Raw genomic sequence first — 19794 nt, 5'->3', positions numbered from 1 at the left:
TCCTTTATGAATATATTTCTACTGTAGCCTTTAAAAATAATCTATTTTCCTTCAAATATTTTCTCTATCCCTCATAAACTTGGTCACATACATAAAGACACATTTGTTTATATCTACATTTATATTTTGACTTAATTAATTTTAGAAAAATCTTAAAGTTAAGTAACAGGATTTCTGCTTCATAGATGAGAAAACTGAAGTTTTTTTAAATTAGTAACTGGACAAAGACCAAGAATCTAATAATTCATAGAGCTAGAACTGATCTGAGTTTGACAATTCTAAAGCCCAAGTTCCTAATCAATGTGACTATTAAACACTATACTTAAAAATAATGAACTGCTATTTTGTTATCAAATTTGTTACTTATTTTGTTACAGGATGTACATTGAGCAAAAAGCAAAAATTGTCAAAACTTCCCCAATGCAATTAATTACGTTTATATGTAGCATATATGTCACACCCATATCCACATGTACTGTGTGTGTGCACGTGTATATATGTTAATCTACTCATATTCAATGAGTTCATGCTACACACAATTAGTATAGACCTTTATAGTCTAGCAATTACTAAGTTTTTTTTCCTAAAAGTATATTGTTTCTGTGGTTATAAACAATGACCAAATTTTAAAGAGAGTATGAAATAAAAGGAATGAAATATAAGCAGACATTAAAAATGAACATTCATTTTTATGTTTTATGAACATTCATTTAATGTTCATTAAAAATGAACATTAGTTATGTTTGTTAAATGGAGCACTAGTTAAATTTATCTGTGACCTCAAATTGGGTTGACAGTGAATACCTTGATGAGCTGGTAAAGTGTAAAAAAATGAGAAATTAGTGGTCAGGAGTTGAAGTTAAAGAAAAATAATTTATTTTGTTAGGAAATATATAATTTACACATATAAAATACAACCAAACTAAAAGTTAAAAGACACAGTTGTTAAATCTACTACTAGAATATTTAGTACAGCATATGGGCATGCATATAGTATGTGCAGACCATGACATATTTGACTGGTAATAAAGACCAAGTCCTAGGTATTTTATGTAACTTCTGTCAAGTAAATCAAATCAAACATGAAAAATGTATGAGTATTTCTAAAAAGAATGATTCAAAAAGGCTAAAGACAATGAAGAGCTATCTATGTCATGATTATTAAAGTATTTTCTCTAACAACATCAAGGTCTTAATTTTCCGCTATTATAGTTTACTGTTAAGGACTGCATGAAAAACATGCTTCATCACCAATAGAACAGATAATAAGAATATAAAAGGGCTCTCAAAATTTCCCAAATATGCTATTACTTGGTACCAAGATTGTCCATTAAATTATTTATCATATACAAATACACATTTTAAATAGTTTATCAAAACCAATATTTTAAAGTTAAAAAATAAAATAAAAAAAAGAAAGAAAATAAGGAGTTCATGATCTGAAAAAATAAATAAATAAATAGTTTATCTGGTACCAATAATATATTTAGGAAAGAAATTCAGGGGGAGCCTTTTTAATGCCCTTACTTTATCTGTACTATTGGTAATGAAGCAAGTCATTATTTGGTACAAAGACTGTCCATGAAGGTTTTTTATGTAAATACATTTGTTAAGTAGTTTTGGCAACAAATAGCATGTCTGGGGAAGAAATCTGGGAGGAGCCCTTTTATGTCCTTGCTTACTATCCATACTCTTAGTAAGGAAGCATGCTATTATTTGAACGAATATTATCTATTAAAAATTTTACCTTATGCAAATATATTTGTTAAATGCTTTATTTGTAGCCTACAATAACTTAATATCTTATTTTATTTTGTCTTCCAAAGCAAACTGATAACAAACTATTCTTTGTATAAATATACTTTGAGCACTATCAGAGTTTCATTCAAATGAATTTATAGAACTAATTCAATAAGTTATCATTTGACTCTATGAAGAAAACTGGCATTTTATTAACACTGAAAGAGTAAATCAACAGAAATCGAAAAGTGCAGTTGGATTCATTTAAAATCCATTTTAAAATAATGTATGACTTGAAACTTTTTCAAAGCATTAAAACAGCACATTTTAGATTAGAAAATATTTTTAATTAAAGTGTCCTGAATTTCAACAGCAAGTTCTATAATGTAACTGCAATGGTAAGCAAAGATTTCATTAACTTCCCCCAGAAGTCTCAGATTTAGGAATATCAGCTCTAATTAGAAAAATTAAAGCTATACTTCAGAATTAATTGAAATTATTAAGGTGTTTACTCTTGCATTATTTACAGCCAGAATGTCAGAAAGAAGCATTTTATACCTTTTCATAAGTAATTCTACAGTGTATATTAACAACATAACATGACTTCCATCCAATATTGGGTCTTTCCAGGTGAGCCTGCTGCAAGTTATCATTTTATTCTGATTTCCTGGGTGACTTTATAACAATTCTTCACTGAGAAAGCATGAAGGCTAACACATTCCTGATGGATGGGTGTGATGCAAAATTCAGGCATTAGCTGCCCTCATCAAATCTACCAGCAGGATTCACTAGAAACCAAGATAGTCTTATCAGACAACTGCACTGTGGATAGGGTGACCAGCAAGCCACAGATTGAGGCTCTGTTTTCTAAATTCAGAAAATTTTACAAAACCTGAAAAGACATGGATTGTAACTATAAAATACCAATTATATGTTTTTATTAATTCATTCCTTGATTTCATCTCACGGTATTCAGTTTTATCGTATTATGCATTTTGAATTTCCTAGCTCAAAGTAGATGTGTCATGAGAAAAAGGAACTGACCTACTATCATAATTTAAAGCAAATAAGACTCAGCCCATGATTTCTGTTTGTGAGCTCAACCCACACAGCACAGACAGATTTACTATCATGGAAGGAAAATGAAGGTTAAAAAAATAGCAGCAACATTTTAGCAGTATTCTTAAACTTGTACATTTTTAGGTGATTCTCTGTACAAAATTAAACTTCTATAGACGTGCAGACACAGTCTTTATTGCACAGAAGTCTGGAATGTTGGTTAAGTTACCTGGGTTCTAATTTCACCTTTACATGCAAAAAAAAAAAAAAATTTATAAGAATCTGGCCATTGAATATCATGGAGTCTCTTCTTCATTATTAGTGATATTAAATGTTTTGAACTAGACTTTTTTCTCTAATTCGAACAACAGAATAGATGACAAAATATCAAATACATATTCTAAATTCTTGATAGTATAAGATACACATAAAAAAAAGACTAAGTTCTCACCAATTTTTCATAAGGTAAAGAACTAAATAAAGTAGAAATATTAATTCCTTTAATGTCCATTTTCCTCTTCCTCTGTTAATAGCAGCAATGTCCCTGTTTAGCTAGGTACATAACCCCCAGCTACGCACTACATTTCCCAATTTCCCATGCAGCCAGCTATGACCATGTGACTAGATACAATGGGATTGGGATATAAAAAAGCAAAGCTGTTTCCCTAGACTTCCTATCTACTTATTATCTAAATGGGACTCCGCAGTTGAGGACCCCTCTCTAGGTAATGGCTGAGCAACAAGACGATAGAAATCTGAATTTCATGAATGCCCTTGTGAAACAAGAGTCACCCCATCAGCCTGGACCACTCAATTTAAAGCTATTATGTAAGAAAAATATTTCTATTTCATTTCAAAGACTTTGTTTTGGGGTCGCATGGTTATAAAGGTTTAGACTGTAATCTGATTTATTGACTGTTGACTATAATTATTTGAAGTGTAGCCTATGGGCAAATAAGTACTTTAAATTCATTTAATTTTAAATCAATTAGGAATCCTGAAAAATGAGCCAAAATGTGGGGGATGGGGCTCCAGAATTCTTAGATTGGTTACTCTATGGGAAAAAAACAAATGTACAAATAACTGCTTACCTGGACTGATATTGCACCTCTTTTTTCAAAGTTTGGTCATGAATATTTTATAGGTTTCTAAACTATTCCACTGATCATGTAGTTGTTAATTTACTTAATCAGAAAGCTCAATTCCAAGATTTTGCAAAGACTAAAATAAGATTACTCAATTTTTTTAAAAAGGCCTTCCCCCCTTCAGTTGTGTTATTTTCAGCAATAACATCTTGATTCTTTCCTCTTCTACTCAGTTTTCCCCCTTCCCAGTCTTTCCAATCTTCCAACAGATCAGACTCAATATTTATCAGCTTTAGTTACTGATAAAAAAAGAAACAGATCCAATATAATGGGTTCTTTAGACTATAGAAACATATTACTATGGAGCCAATCAACATTTCTGTAGCCATCACATTATTTTGGATATGTGGTCTAAAGAAGGGGTTCGTGCAGTATTTTCCAAGGTCATGAAAAATACAGACATGGAAGCTGTGAGCACATATTTATTTTATCTCATGATATATCACTTTAAAATCCTGAGTACTTTTCCTAAGACAAAACTGATTAACTTTAAAAAATCAATTATTTTGTCAAGCCCTTATATAAACAGTTTTCCATATGGCTGATTCATGTTGAGGTTTGACAGAAAACAACAAAATTCTATAAAGCAATTATCGTTCAAAAAAATAATTAAAAAAAAAAAACTTTCTACCTGGTTAATTCCACAGAAAATCAGTCATATGTTATCCAAATATTCAACAAAGTTTTTCTGGAAGGTCTTAGTATGAAAGCAACATTGTAAAAACTTATTAACTGTTTCCCTTTTTGATCTGCAACATTCTTTTCAAGACATTTAATTTTCTGTTATACAATGTGTGCCATGATCCTGGAAAGTGCACCCAAATTTTTAAGATTGATGTGAGTAACTACATACATGCAATACTCAACAGATGTTACAGTAGCATTTCCAGCAACAAAGATCTGGAGCCCAGCCAAGCTGTGAGCAGCAGAGTCTGTGCCTGTGGGGGCTGGGCTACAGTAAGAATCCCACACAGTTCCAGGATGGTAAACCAAAGGAAGCTGACCACTTTGGAGTTGGCAGGGGAAACACAACATAAAATTTTGCTAGACATCATTACTTTGTATGGCAGATACTGGCTGCTGCTGGGAAGCAACAGAAAACTGATCGATTTGTTGTGCAGAAATAATATAGTAGCTGGTTCAACTTGAGCAAAGCCACAAAAAGAAATAAGTCCCTCAAAGTTGCCATTCTTATGTCATTGCCTGAAAAGAATACTCATGATACTCTGAAATCAGATTCAAAGTTAGTGTCTGAAGTACACAAACATGTAACAATACAAAATTTGAGATAGTCTCTTAATTTTCATAACAAGCTACTTAAATTATTTAAGTGTTAACTTCAACCTGTGTATATGACTTTATTATAGAGTACATAGTGTGGTAGAAGACAAGAAAGAAATAAAGATGAGAAGGTAGTTTGCAACCTGGGTCAGGAAGGTGCTTTTACATCACACTAAGTTTCTGTTTTTAACATTATACTCCATGAAATAAGGAATCCTTTAATGTTTTAAGCATAATCAGATTTGCATTAAAAAAAAAAAATCGTTTGGTGGAAGAGAGAAGAACAGAGGAGATAGGGTGGAAGTAGGAAGATGGGAAGTAGTCATCCAGGTAAGACATGTGCTATGGACAGAATGTTGCATCCTTCCAAAATTCTTATGTTGAAATCTATTCCCCTATTCAATGGTATGTAGTGAAGGTAGAATCATCATGAATGGAATCAGTGCCCTTATAAAGAGACTACAGAGAACTCTCCTGCCCCTTCTATCAAGTGAGAATACAGTAAGAAGATTGTCTAATGAAAGTGAAAGTGATTGTCTATTAACCAAGAAATGAGCTCTTACCAGACACTAAGTCTGCTATCACCTTGACCTTGGGCATGCCAGCTTCCAGAACTGTGAGGAATTTCTGTTGTTTATAAACTACCCAGTTCATGGTATTCTTGTCAAAGCAGCCTGAATGGAATATAGCAATTCAGTAAGATCCTGAAGTAAAATCACTGCATAGGGAAAAGTTTAGTAAATAATAGAGGGTGGGCTTGACAGAGCTTGGTCCTGATAGTATCATTTTTATGGTAGGACCTCACAGATAAACATGGATGCCAGCATAGAACTGATGAGACAACTAGACTTTTAAAAAATTTACTCTCTTGAAGTTGCAGATTCTGCTTATTTTAGCTAATTTTCTGGATCTGTTAGATTTGTTTGCCTGCAGAGATCTAATCCAAGATATCTTGCACAACTCATATTGTATATGCAAATTATACTGTATATAATGAGTATATTACATTTTAAGAATAATTAACTACCCATTTAAAAATACTTTGGACCTTAAGATTATGATATATTTATTCATAAATCAAGAGAAATACAAAGATATTATTGTCAGTGTGTGCAAGAGTTCAGAGCTTCTTTGTTTTTTAGGCTTGACACTACTCTTCCTCCAAGCTTTTCAGTGATAGAAGGCCAGATCTTAACTTGCAACAAGAGTTTTAACAGTTTAACCATTTCCAGTGGACACGTTTACATCATAAAACTGCCCAGTCTGGCACATTTTCTATTTCTTAATTCTAATTTACAAAGGAAAAATCACTGAATTTCTTGGCAAGTAATCAGAACACCTTAGGGAGGAAAGACCTTACCAAGATCTTGGGGGGGGGAGGGGCGGGGAGGTAATCCAATAAAACTGTTCATTAAGCTGTTTCCATATCATTCACACCTGAAAGGAAGAGGTTTGTGCCTCTTGAAATATGAGCCATAATATAACTTTAACCTTCTCTATTTGGTATTCTGTATTTCCCCAAATATAGGGAGCATGAAAGTTTTTGTATTAATACATGTGTTACATCTTGTGGTATTAAATAAAATGATAACTTGACAAATGTATACCATAGACATAAGAAGTGTTGATTAAGTTAAGGAAGAACAAAGCTAATATTTTATTGAGTTTGATTTTAAAATGTCACACATTTCTGATAATTTTACAGAACATCAAAGATACTTCTCATGTCCTTTCAAAGTTAGGGTACCAGATTTCTATCAATAAGCTAGAGTATTTCTCATATGCTAGAAATCAAATAAATGTTTAGTAAGCTTTTTGGACTGTGAAGAAAGTTGAACGCCGAAGAATTGATGCTTTTGAACTGTGGTGTTGGAGAAGACTCTTGAGAGTCCCTTGGACTGCAAGGAGATCCAACCAGTCCATTCTAAAGGAGATCAGCCCTGGGACTTTGGAAGGAATGACGCTAAAGCTGAAACTCCAGTACTTTGGCAACCTCATGCGAAGAGTTGACTCATTGGAAAAGACTCTGATGCTGGGAGGGATTGGGGGCAGGAGGAGAAGGGGACGACAGAGGATGAGATGGCTGGATGGCATCATCGACTCGATGGACGTGAGTCTGAGTGAACTCCGGGAGTTGGTGATGGATAGGGAGGCCTGGCGTGCTGCGATTCATGGGTTGCAAAGAGTCAGACATGACTGAGCGACTAAACTGAACTGAACTGAAGCTTTCTAGGTGATGCTAGTGGTAAAGAACATGCCTGCCAATGCAGGAGACTTAAGAGACATGTGGGTTTCATCCCTGGGTCTGAAGATCTCCTGGAGAAGGAAATGGCAACCCACTCCAGTATTCTTGCCTGGAGAATTGCATGTATTGAGGAGCCTGGCAGGCTATAGTCCATAGTGTTGCAGAGCTGGACACTACTGAAGCAACTTAGCACACTGCACACACAAGATTATATTATTCAGTCTTTTTTAATCTTTTACTATACAAGTTTAACTTTTCTATTCTTATAACCTAAAGATTAAATCATGATTTATGCTATAACTCATATTCCCTCAATTTAAGTTTCAAGTAAGCAATTGCACAAAAATTCAAGAACACTGATCAACACACTGGAAGAAAAGAAGCATATGAAAGTATTTTACTATTGCTATCAAATTAAAATTACAACAAATTTAATCCAACATGATACAACGGTGTAAATATTACCCAGACTATGTGGCAATGAGACATAAATACTAAGAGTGCACCAAAGTAATTGTAATTAAAATGACTCTTATAGGACCAATTGTTTGGCTTTCCTCTTCTTATTTCCTTACTGCTCATCATCAGCATCACTTATATTTTGTATCAGTTAATTATGCTAGGCTCATTTCCTTATCATGGGAAACATGCATTATAGTATCTTGGATTATATTCACTGGCAGATGGGGCCTTTTGGACCCTAAATCTCACTGCATCATACATGCAGAACTCATCTTCCCTGTCTTCACATTTCTATTCCTCTATGCCTTCTACACAAAGCAAAGTGACTCAAACATCTTGCTTGACTAAAAAATTCTGGCTCTTGGTCACCAGTCACTAAGTGTAGCAAAGTATGTAAACACTTGATGCAGCATAAAATCTATGGCCAAGGGTCTATAGGGACCTGTTTGATGGGAACCACCTCACTCAATTTACTGAGAAGGGGCCTATGTGGGCAGACACCACTGGCAAAAACAGAGGGCACATCAGATTCTCCTTCTATCAGATCAACAGTCTCCAAGGAAAAAAAGAAATAAACTCTGCCATATGTAAAATAGATAACTAATAAGGACCTACTACTATATATAGCACAGGGAACTCTACTCAATACTCTGTAATGACCTACATGAGAAAAGACTCTAAAAAAGAGTGGCTATATCCCAGTGGCACTAGTGGTAAAGAACCCAGCTGCCAGTGCAGGAGATGCAAAAGATGAGGGTTCAGTCCCTGGGTCAGAAAGATCCCCTGGACAAGGCATGGCAACCCACTCGAGTATTCTTGCCTGGAGGACCCCATGGACAGAGGAGCCTGGTGGGCTATAGTCAATTGGGTCACAAAGAGTTGGACATGCCTAAAGCAACTTATGCATATGCATATGTATAACTGATTCACTTTGCTGGCCACCTGAAACTTTCACAGCATTGTAAATACACTATACTCCAATATAAAAAAAAAAAAAAAAAGAAAGGGAATGCACTCTAAAGCACTTGTGCCACCCTGACCCACTCAACTTTGGAAAGAGTTATCTGGAAATAGTTCGCTTTTGTGTTTCGTGTCTTCTCTTACTTTTATCCTGGAGCAATGCTTTCACAGTATTCTGACCCTGTATGTTAGCTGTTACTTTCAAAATTTTGTGTTGGCTTCATTTGAAAGGAATTATATCATGAAAGCTGAGCTGGATATCTCATGTTGTCCACATTTGATGCATATAACCTATGTGATTGCAGAATTTTTATACACTAATGCTGTACAGACGGGAGAACAGACCTATTTCAAAATGGCAAAGTGGTTTAAAATTTGGGATCTGCAGGCAGAGTGCAAAGTTTTTTCACTTTGCACTCTGCTACAATGGCAACTACATTGCTAAAATGGGCAACTTTCCTTAGCTTCTGTGTACTTTAGTTCCCTCACTTGTAAATTAAAAATAATAACTGTACCAACTTCATGGGGCTGAGGTGGGATAAAATGAGTTAACGCCCATGAAGCAGTTAAAATAGTGACTGGCATACATTAAAGAGTCAAGATGTTTAGCTGTTATTATCACCTTCTATCTTAAGGCTTTTTCAAAGCTCGTGAGAAGATTCTATAAGACAAAATTATTCCCAAACCCATAATGAAAATAAGACCCTGATGCCATCACTGATGTAATAAGAAGTGATAACTAGAATCATAAGAAGTAATGAACTAGTTAGGAAATGTGGATTATGTTATTGAAAGTGATGGCTGAAATGTAAGGGACATGTAAATACAAACAATGATAGAATCTATTTTTAAAAACCTTAACAATATACTTTTAGAGTCTCATGTGGCCAACAGATTCATCCCTGGGTAACTATGGCACCAGGTACCCATTAAGGGCAATGAAATGAGCATAAAAGGGAAACTTGGCAGTAGAAACAGAAATGGGAAGAGATATCCAAACCCTACTGAATAAGGGAGAAAGAAAGCCTACTATAGTAGGAAACATAAGATCTCTTCTGACCTAGCTCCCTAAACTGATTAATCTCCATGTTCAGCCTACATAAGATTTCACACCAGAACAAATATTGCCTGAAATATCTTCCCTGGAAATAAGCATATGTAGTATATTATATAAACATAACTAGACTGTTTCTTAAGATATACTACTTCAAAAAAATTAGCAATTATTAGTATGTCTTCGTGACTGTGTATTTATGTTCTTAAGTCTGGCCACTTACCAAGAATGGAGAGGTGTATGGGAAAACAGAAAGCACCTAAAACACATGCACACAAGAGGAAGGCGTGCGATCCTCAGGGGCAGGGAAATGGGACACTGAAGTGCTGATCTCAGTCCCACAAGCACACATTTCTACTGCAAGAAAGCTCTGTTGTCTTGAGCCACACAGGTATAAATCACGAGACTAAGCCATGTCTTACAGAGCTAACCACACGTTTCCTAGGAGGAAACAAATGGATAGCACATATGACACAGGACAAATGCATCCAGTCAGAGGAAAAGCCACCAGACATCCTCACACACCAAAATTACAAGCAACGAGCCACTGAAATAAATAACATTAATAAATATGAATTAAGAACTAATAGCATATTGTAAAATGCAATTTTCCTTGAAGGTGAAACCATATATTGTCTCAGGACTGTCAAATGTTACTGTTGAAGAGTACCATCAATATATCTTTGACAAGGGCTTTTAAGGAAGATAAAAAGAGAAATTCTTTAAAATTAAGTTATAAACTAAAGAAAGCAAAAGATGAATTTAGGGTAATTTTTTAACTCCAAAGATATCTAACAATCCAAGCAAGTTTCTAAAAATTTAAATTATACTTTGGTCCTCCTCTTTGGTTATTTGATGCAAAGTATATATTACAAAAAATATGAAAATAAGTCACACATTCAAATATGCAGGCAGAATTTCCTCTCTTTCTCTCTGTTCTTTTTACCGGGAAAACCCCATGCTCTCCTACAATAATGCTTTGGTTGTAACTGAAACAGCAGCACAATTATTGACTATAACTTGTGTGCCATGAATTTGAAAATACAAAGGACTGGTACATAGACTGTAAATTGCTACAGTGGGCTGGAGATTTATTTGTGTTTCCCATATTTTGTCAACATGAGGATGGTATAGTGTTATGCTTATCATACCTGCCTCTCTGGAACTTTGGACAGTGGGCACATTACCCAATTAGCAATGGAGTAACCCAACTGTGATGATGATGAAGTATATCAACTAACTGCAGAGGAATAGAACATAGCCTACAGCTGCTACACTAGCAACAAGGATTCTACCAGCTTCCAGAGAGATGCTGCTGACTCAGGATGACAGCCAATGAGAGGGGGAAAGTGATAAAGGAAGCCAAGAACTGAGGAAATTTTTCTGTAATTTAAAAGATTCTTTAGGAAAATTATATTTTCTCTATGGAATAAAAAAAAATTCTTGATAACAGGGAAAGATTTACTAAGAATACAAGATAACCACAATTTGGGCAGTTTTATATTGCTCCCTTATGAATGTTTACTCAGCATTCCGTGGAGTATTGGAGACAATAAATATTTGGCGATCAAATATTATATGGATTATGCTGCCTTGTGGTACCTATTACATAATCCTGAGTAGTGATTCTGACTTGAAAATATATCTAAGTTGGGAAACAGAAGAGAAATTAACTTCTAGGTGTAGTGCATATGGTGCCTAAATTATTGCCCTCAATTTTTGTGCAAAATCAAAGGAATTGATATAGATCATGAACTGATAAACTGACCTCCCTAAGGGTTCTAGATGGATACAAGGTAGAAATGGCAAAGACTGGGACAGTGAAGGTGCAAGCCAAGTTCCCTGTTACTCTCATGGCCATTCACCCCAAGTGGAAAGTCATATCTCAAACATTTGGGGGAAGAAAAATAGTGGAAGGATACAGTATCTAGGGCGAGATTAACAAGTCTCTCCTTTTCTCCATTTTCTGCTCTCTACATCCTTTATTCTACCTCTAAGTAGAATTTATGATCATGAAGATTCTAGGTCACTGTACTTGGACAATACTCAGTGATACAGCATGTAGAGTATTACTGCTTTTGTGCTAAGCCTCCCAAGACAATCTAATAAAATAAACAGTACATCCTGTGATACAAATTCCATCTAGGTGTTTAGTAAGTAGTAAAAAGGAGTATGTGCACATATGCTTGCCTGGCTTTGTTCTCTGTGCATGCAGCTGCTGAAGGGGGTCTCTTTCTCAACAATACAAACTATATTTGAGAAATATAACTTTGGGTAGTCTTTAAAAGGTACAATTCACAGAGGTCCCAATATAATAAGTGCACTAATACACTTATGTAGCTGATTGCTTACATATTTGCAGGCTTGAAATGGACTTTTTAAAAGTTCACTAATTCTGTATTTAAGTTTAATAGTTTTTGTTCTTTGGCAAAGTAAATCAGATAGCATCCTATATGCAATGACTCTTACAGCAAGGTATTTCAGTTAAAATTAAATATGTTTAACCTGAGAAGGAAACGGCAACCCACTTCAATATTCTTGTCTAGGAAATCCTGTGGACAGATGAGCCTGGCACGTTGCAGTGCATGGGGTCGCAAGAATTAGACACAACTTGGTAAACCAAGCCACCACCACCAATCTGAGGTTAAAGATGACTGTTCTAAAGTAATAAACCATGTCACAACCAAATATTAATTTGTTTCTTACATTTTTTTAGGATCTAAGTACATATACTTAATCAGGTAAAGTCCATAAGAACATGTAAAAAAAAACAGCAATTAGGTTCTATGTAATCCTATACATCTCAACTCTGTGGGAGAAGGCGAGGGTGGGATGATTTGGGAAATGGCATTGAAAAATGTATATTATCATATGTGAAATGAATCGCCAGTCCAGGTTTGATGCATGATATAGGGTGCTCGGGGCTGGTGCACTGGGATGACCCAGAGGGATGGGATGGGGAGGGAGGTGGGAGGGGGTTTCAGGATGGGGAACACATGTATACCTGTGGTGGATTCATGTCAATGTATGGCAAAACCAATACAATATTGTAAAGTAATTAGCCTCCAATTAAAATAAATAAATTTATATTAAAAAGGAATATTTAATAATTATTATTATGTGGTATTTAGAAAATATGGGCTTCCCTAGTGGCTCAGGGGTAAAAAATCAGCCTGCCAGTACAGCAGACATGCATTCAATCCCTGGGTCTGGCAGATCCCTTGGAGAAGGAAATGGCAACCTACCCCAGTATTCTTGTCTGGGAAATCCCATTGACAGAGGAGCCTGGTGGGCTATAGTCCATGGGGTTGCAAAAGAGTCAGACACAAGTTAGTGATTAAAAACAAACATTTGGAAAATATATGAAATTATTACAAGGGGGAAGGCCTTAGTAAAATGGTATATTGTTGAAATTTCATTTGATTTAAGGACTAATCAGAGAGCACTTTGATACATTACACTCTAAGGTATGTTCTCTTTGACTATTCAATTATTGTATATACACTTCTAAAAATTTTAAGCATACTAATTTCACTAAGTTTCATCTTTAATAGATGTATTTAAACACACAAACACATACTCATGGACACATATGAAGATATACTCAACAAAAAGCAAATGAACCCTCTATAATTAATCAGCAATAACTTGTATTCAGTTCAGTTGCTCATTTGTGTCCTACTCTTTGCAACCCCATGAACTAAAGTAAATAAGTTTAAATATAGCATGACCTCCCAATCTCCAATGATATAAAACATAAAACATTTGTAGAAATATAGATCACTTGCTACATTTCAGAGACTTGTATCAGAAAAGGAGAAGACTAGGCACACTGATTTTGTTAGAGGGGAGGAAGTGTCTAATTTAATCAATTATACAACATGAACTGCATCTAGGAAGAAATGATTGGTTTCTATTTAAAAAACAAGTACTTAAAATTAACACCATATGTCTTCTTTCTCTGTATTCACTTTCCACAATAAGTATGATGATTATAAAATATTTTATATGAAATGTATTCTATATCATCAATGATTTTTTTAACTTATAACTTACTCTTTTCTTGTTAATGTAGCACCTTAGATAATATTGCTCCGTGATGGAAAGCCTCTCTGTGAATTTTGGAAATTTATCTCATCTTTATAATTTTTAATATTTGAAGTATTTAATTTCCTTTTTAAAATATTAGTTGAAATAATTCTTTCTATAGCTTCTTCTAGCTGTGACATCTATTACAGGTGTTACAGGGGAAAACATGAGTTAATTTCAATTGTACATATTTACCTAAACATGACATTGTAAAATAGCTTATATGAAGTAATTAAGAGGAGAAAAAGGGATGTCAAAACAAACTAAGAAATTCCTCTCATTTTTATCTTTTTATATCCTTCTGGTATTGAATAGAGTAACAAATACAAAAATACTTGTGCAATATTCTTTCAGTAGCAAGAGGAAAGGGAGGTTTAGAGAAAAATTAATCAAGCCCCTTCCTTCGATAATCTCCATCCTCCTCCTTCAAAACCACTCAAATAAACACTTAATCCAAGAAAGAAACAATGTCCAAGCACTGCCAACATTGCTTCAGGAAAATATCCTTAGACTTCCTTCAAACAAGATGGCTGCCCCAGCTCCTACAGGGATTATCAAGCTGACATAGTGTAATTCAACAATTTGCTAAACACTAGTATTTCATATATTAGTAATTATATTAACTTGTTTCTAAGATTTTGTTATTGAAGTATTCTCAATTTGTAGCCCACTTTCTCTACTTGACAGAGAATAAAACCCAGGTAAGGGAGTCCAAGTTACCTCCCTGGGGTCACACAGCCAATTATAAGGATCAGAGGAAAATTCAAAACAATTCTAGAATCACATAAATGTTTACCTTGTGGGTAACGTTCATTTTTGGTTGTTCATTTTCCTTCATTCAACACACTTTAAAGTGTTTGAAGAAACATAACCGTTATTACAAGTACATTTAACTTAGATATTTTTTAACTGTTCTGGTGGAAATTCATTTACTCCTTATGGATGTCAAATTACTTTTGAACAACCTGATTAGAACCCAGTGAACTGACAGTAACCATAAAGAATTTGCATTTAAATATATAAGGAGATAAATTCAAGTGGCACTAAACTGGATACAAAATACTATTCATCCAATATTCACTATAACTTTTAAATTAGCATTATCAAATATGTATTTTCATATAATTTGCATGGTTAAAATGCATTAAATTCAGTATAAGTCCAAAAAGACATTGCTGGAGTTGAGGTATTTTATTCAAACGACAGAGGAATTTTAAAGTTATTTGTGATATGACATTTGAGAGATACATATGTAAAGACATATTGATAGATATTCTAATTACCTGACTAATTAATCAGCTTTGAAAATCACACTTTTTTCAGAAATGTCTATAAAAGAAGCCATTGGGTAGGTGAATTTAAAATATGTAGCATACATTTCAGATCACCTGTTCTCAAATTTCCATAAAAAATCCATCCATTACCCACCTTCTCCCATAAGCCAGTCTTAGAAATGCAGAGATAGCAAAAGTTAAATCACTGAAACTCTCCTAACTGCAAAACCATTTACACCAGTGGTAGCCACACTTGTCATGTGTACTATTAGTCATTACTAAAATTTTAATATAGTATCCAACTAAATTTTTTATATAAACCAGCAATATTTTAGCTTTTCTCTTACACTTAACCTTACTAAAGAAAACGTCCTTTGCTCTTGCAGATTGCATCCGCACCCTACTAATAGTACACAGGAAGGAAAGGATGTCATTTCATATACGCAAAAACAAAGTAATTTAACCATATTTCAGAATTGCATCTAATTAACAATGTCTCACTTGTTTTAAGGAAATAATAATCACATCCAAAAGGTTCCAGAGAATATATGATCATGTGGTCCATAAAATCTTTAAATATTGATAGTTTCAGGACTATACCTGTAAATTCGATGTTACTATTAAAAGAAAAGTATGTTTGCCTTCGCCAACTGCAACTGTAAGCAAATGCAGCTGTACAGCACTTTATTAGTAAGAACTCCTTTAGTAAGCACACGTTTAGAGGAATTAATCATTCATTCCCTGCAGACTGCTTATGTATTTCATAGGGCCATTATCTGATCTGAATAACAAGAACAATTGCATAATAAAACATATTACTGCTGACCTTAGCAACTTTCTTTTTTTCAACTTAAAAGTTGCAACCACTTCTGGACTGCACAAAAAGCTGGTGGCCAAAAGACCTGACAATTAAATTGCCCCATTCAGCTTTGACTTTCTTTTCTCTTATTATATAGGGACAATGATCAAACATAATATGTGCAAGCTTTACTAGAAATGGTTGTAATTCAGGCTATCTTCCTCAGCACTATGACATAATTAGAAACAGAATCTGTGTCAGATTAGTCTTCATGTTAATTCTGTCATGTTTTTCCTTCTGTGGAATACATGTCTTACAGTAATACAGGCAATAACATGTTTGGCCCACTCAAATTTGGTTACCTCAGTACAAATTCACCTTTTATTTTTCAATAATTATGTTTTCAAACATCAGATATTCTTTCAGATATTTGAGGTCACAGATGAGTAGAGGGCATTTGCTATAATCCAAATCTGATCAACCTGGGTCTTTATTTTAAATTATTTAAATTTACTTTAAACTAATGGTAGAAGTGGCAACTGAGAGCAGTAATATGTATAATAAAACACATTTGCATAGAAAATAAAGTAATATACAAGAAATATTGATAAGTCTTTACCAAGTGATTTCCATGTATGGTAACTTCATGTCAACAAATTCATCAACTGTCCTACTGTTATTTCATTATCCTAAAAACTTATGTCTTAAGATATTCAGAGCTTTGACATTGGATAATAACAGTTCTGAAAGATCTCTCCCTTTTTAAAATCAGTGATCATTAGTTCACTCTTCAATTTTTTAAAATTCAGTGTCAAAAGAATATAGCTGCTTTTATATAATAACTTGAGTAAATAAAAAGGTAAGTGTTTTTTCACTTTACCATTATCATCAATTAAATATAAGAAAGCCCTTAGGTATTATTTGATAGTACGGTGTTTTCTTAGAAATAAAATCTGTGAGACACGTGGTTTTAATTTTCAGTCTGGTTTTTAACTCTTAAAATGATTAGAAAAGTGTATTTTATACCAACATGGAAAATTGAAAGTTAAAGAAAAAACAAACTTTTTCTAATCAGTATTCTATACTAGTCAGTATAAGTGTTATGTCAAAGAACTTTGAATTTGTTAATCAGTCTGTTTTAACTAAACTGTAATTCCTACTGTATCTACTGTATATGTAACAATGCGAGAAGAATTGGATTCAGGATCCATTTGGCAGTGATAAAGAAAAGAAAAAAAACTGTTGAAATGTTATTGATTCTCTCCCTCTTCTGCAAAACAAACTGACTCAACTATATTTGTCCTGATATAACACAAAGATTTTATTTAGATATCACAAAATATTTCCAAATGTATCTTTTTTTTTTAAATTTTAAGATATTGTTAACCCTTTCACAGAGAAAGGAACAGTGTCCTACTTGTTTTTACAGAAATGCTGCAGCTACTGACATGGTGATGTTAACCCCAAGAGGAATACTGCCTGCAAAAGTTTTTGATGCAGAGATATTCAGCCCTAGGAGACACCTTAAACCTGTCACAGGCTGCTGAGCCCTGTCACAGTTTATAACCTGCTGTGTCAAAGTCACAGCCTCAGCTTCTGCCCTCTCCAAAACATTTTTCAGATTCCTTTTCCAAATTAATTCCATGCATTTTTTTCTAAACGAGGCTATTTCTCAGATTTTCCTCCACATCTCATTTATTTACAAGCATTAAAAACAAAACAAAACAAAACAAAACACCTCAAAAGGCTTTTATTCCAGTCTTCCACACCACCTATATTAACTTTCCCTTGACCCCCCCCCCCCCCGCCTTTTTTTTTTTAAACAAGCTCTCTTCACAACTAAAGATAAAACAAGCAACCAAGAGAAGTCAGTGAAGGATGGGAGTTGCTGTGGATTAAGACTGAGGTTGAAGGCAGCAGTAGGGGGGTACCAGTAGGGTTAGAATTCTCAAGTTTTTTTTTTTTTTTTTCTCCCTAGGAACCCATCCTTGAATCTTTGAACCAACCAGCGTTTCAAACACCAAGCTTCCCATAGCTCGTGAACAATGAGCGTTTAAAAAACAGATCTCCAGTATGGTTGCCCACACTGAAGTCTGCTCAATGCAATGTTCTTCCCCCCCACCCCCCAAAAAATGCTTAGCAAACCACTTCTCAATTAAGAACTAGTGAAGTTATATAAGTCAACTTGTTCCCTGGTAAAACGAACAAACTGCCCGCCCATACCATCGGGGGAGAAGCATTCATTCAGCATATGCCTCACTTTAAGACAAGAAATACGGAAGCACAGTTTACTTACTAAAGCAGCCGCTCCAGTCTTCCTTGGAAACCCTGAGGAGTCTTCTCTTTTCTCTCCTTTCAGTCAAATAAAGAATTGTCTTTCTATTCCACACAGGCCCAGAATAAACTGCAAGAAAGGACAGCACATGCACAGCCGCCCGTCGGGCTCTGGCTTTGGTCTGCTGCTTCTGCTTCGGGGGTTCTGCTTGTTTCAAAAGTGGGATCGTCTTTTCGGGAGGGAGGGGGCGAGGGCAAGAGAAAATCTGGGCGCTCCGCAAGCTCGCCGGGGTCCTGCAAATTATTCTGAAGGCAAAGTACCTGCACTCTCCCCGCGGAGGCTGCCTGTCAGCGGCGCGAGGAGGGAGGAGGCTGAGGAGGAGGAGCAGCGGGAGGGCTCGGGCTGGGAGGGAGCGCGGGGCGGGGGAGGCCGACAAGCGGCTGGCGGAGAAGCTGAGGGACCGTCCGCCGTCAGGGCGAGGCGCTGCCCCACGCGCTCGGGCTGCCGGCTGCGGGCGCGGCGGGGCGGGGAGCCGAGGCGGCGATCCTCTCCCGGTCGCTCCCGCGCTGGCCCGCTCGCTCGCGCTCCCTCCTGCTCCCGCTCGAACAGACAGGCACACACCCCACGTCTCCGGCGGCTGCCGCCCCTCCGCACGCACTCACCTGCATTTCCTTAACGAGCCACTTGATGGCTGCCAGCGGCGCGGGCCGGGCTCCGGCGGGCGGGCAAGCGGGAGCCTGGGAGGGGAGGACGCGGCGCGGGATGTTCCGAGGGCCCACCCGGGAGGCGGTGGCGGCGGTGGCGGCGGCGACGGTGCGGGCGCGCGGGCTGGGGCGGGATGAGGGGAGAAGAGCCACCCCGACGCTGACCAGGTTGACCCTGCGCCCCCGAGACCTTGGCTGGATTCCAGGGCTCTGGGGGTCAAGCGGTCGGAGCGGGGAGAGGAGGCCATGTCAGGCACGGGCTATTCCCGACCACTAAAGCCACAGAGGACTTGCCCAGGTGTGGATCCCGCTTGCGCTGCTTCAGGTGTTCGCGTGCTTTCGATTAATTTTACAGGTGTTTTGGGTTTTCTGATTTGGAGGGAAGCTGGCGATAAGGGTTAGGGGGTGGAGGGTTTGAAAATGCAAGGGGCAGAGATTAAATTTACAGCACAGTGGATGCTTGGGAAGAATCCCCTTTAGTAAGAGGTAGGGAAGGGGAGCGAGGCTGCGAGGCGCCCGGGGTGTTCTGTATCTCAGACACAGGATGCAGCTGTCAGTTGGGAGGTTTGGCAGCCTGACTGACTGGACTGAAGGAGACATTGGGCTCTGCCCAAGTGGTAGTTGAGAAAGGCAGGGGGTTGGGGTGGGGAGGACTGCAAAAGAGTTGCTGGGAAACAGTCTCGCTGTTGAGAGGACACGGGCGGGCA

At 36.4% G+C, this 19794-nt stretch overlaps 1 protein-coding gene across 1 annotated transcript in view; it reads right to left on the bottom strand.

Annotated features, from left to right (window-relative positions):
- The window catches only part of LOC129650934 (uncharacterized), a 115573-nt gene extending 96238 nt beyond the window's left edge, over positions 1–19335 (bottom strand). The window contains exons 1-3 of the mRNA XM_055579703.1: positions 19107–19335; positions 18704–19045; positions 18405–18512 (exon numbers count right to left, since the gene is read on the bottom strand). Of these exons, the coding sequence (XP_055435678.1) occupies positions 18405–18512; positions 18704–19045; positions 19107–19335 (679 nt within the window). The remainder of the gene's footprint in view (positions 1–18404; positions 18513–18703; positions 19046–19106) is intronic.
- Positions 19336–19794: the final 459 nt, after the last annotated feature.

The sequence above is a fragment of the Bubalus kerabau genome, chromosome 4, assembly GCF_029407905.1.
Source record: "Bubalus kerabau isolate K-KA32 ecotype Philippines breed swamp buffalo chromosome 4, PCC_UOA_SB_1v2, whole genome shotgun sequence".
Classification (NCBI taxonomy): domain Eukaryota; kingdom Metazoa; phylum Chordata; class Mammalia; order Artiodactyla; family Bovidae; genus Bubalus; species Bubalus kerabau.
The sequence above is the reverse complement of the archived record's forward strand: the minus strand, read 5'-3'. Positions and strand labels throughout refer to the sequence as shown.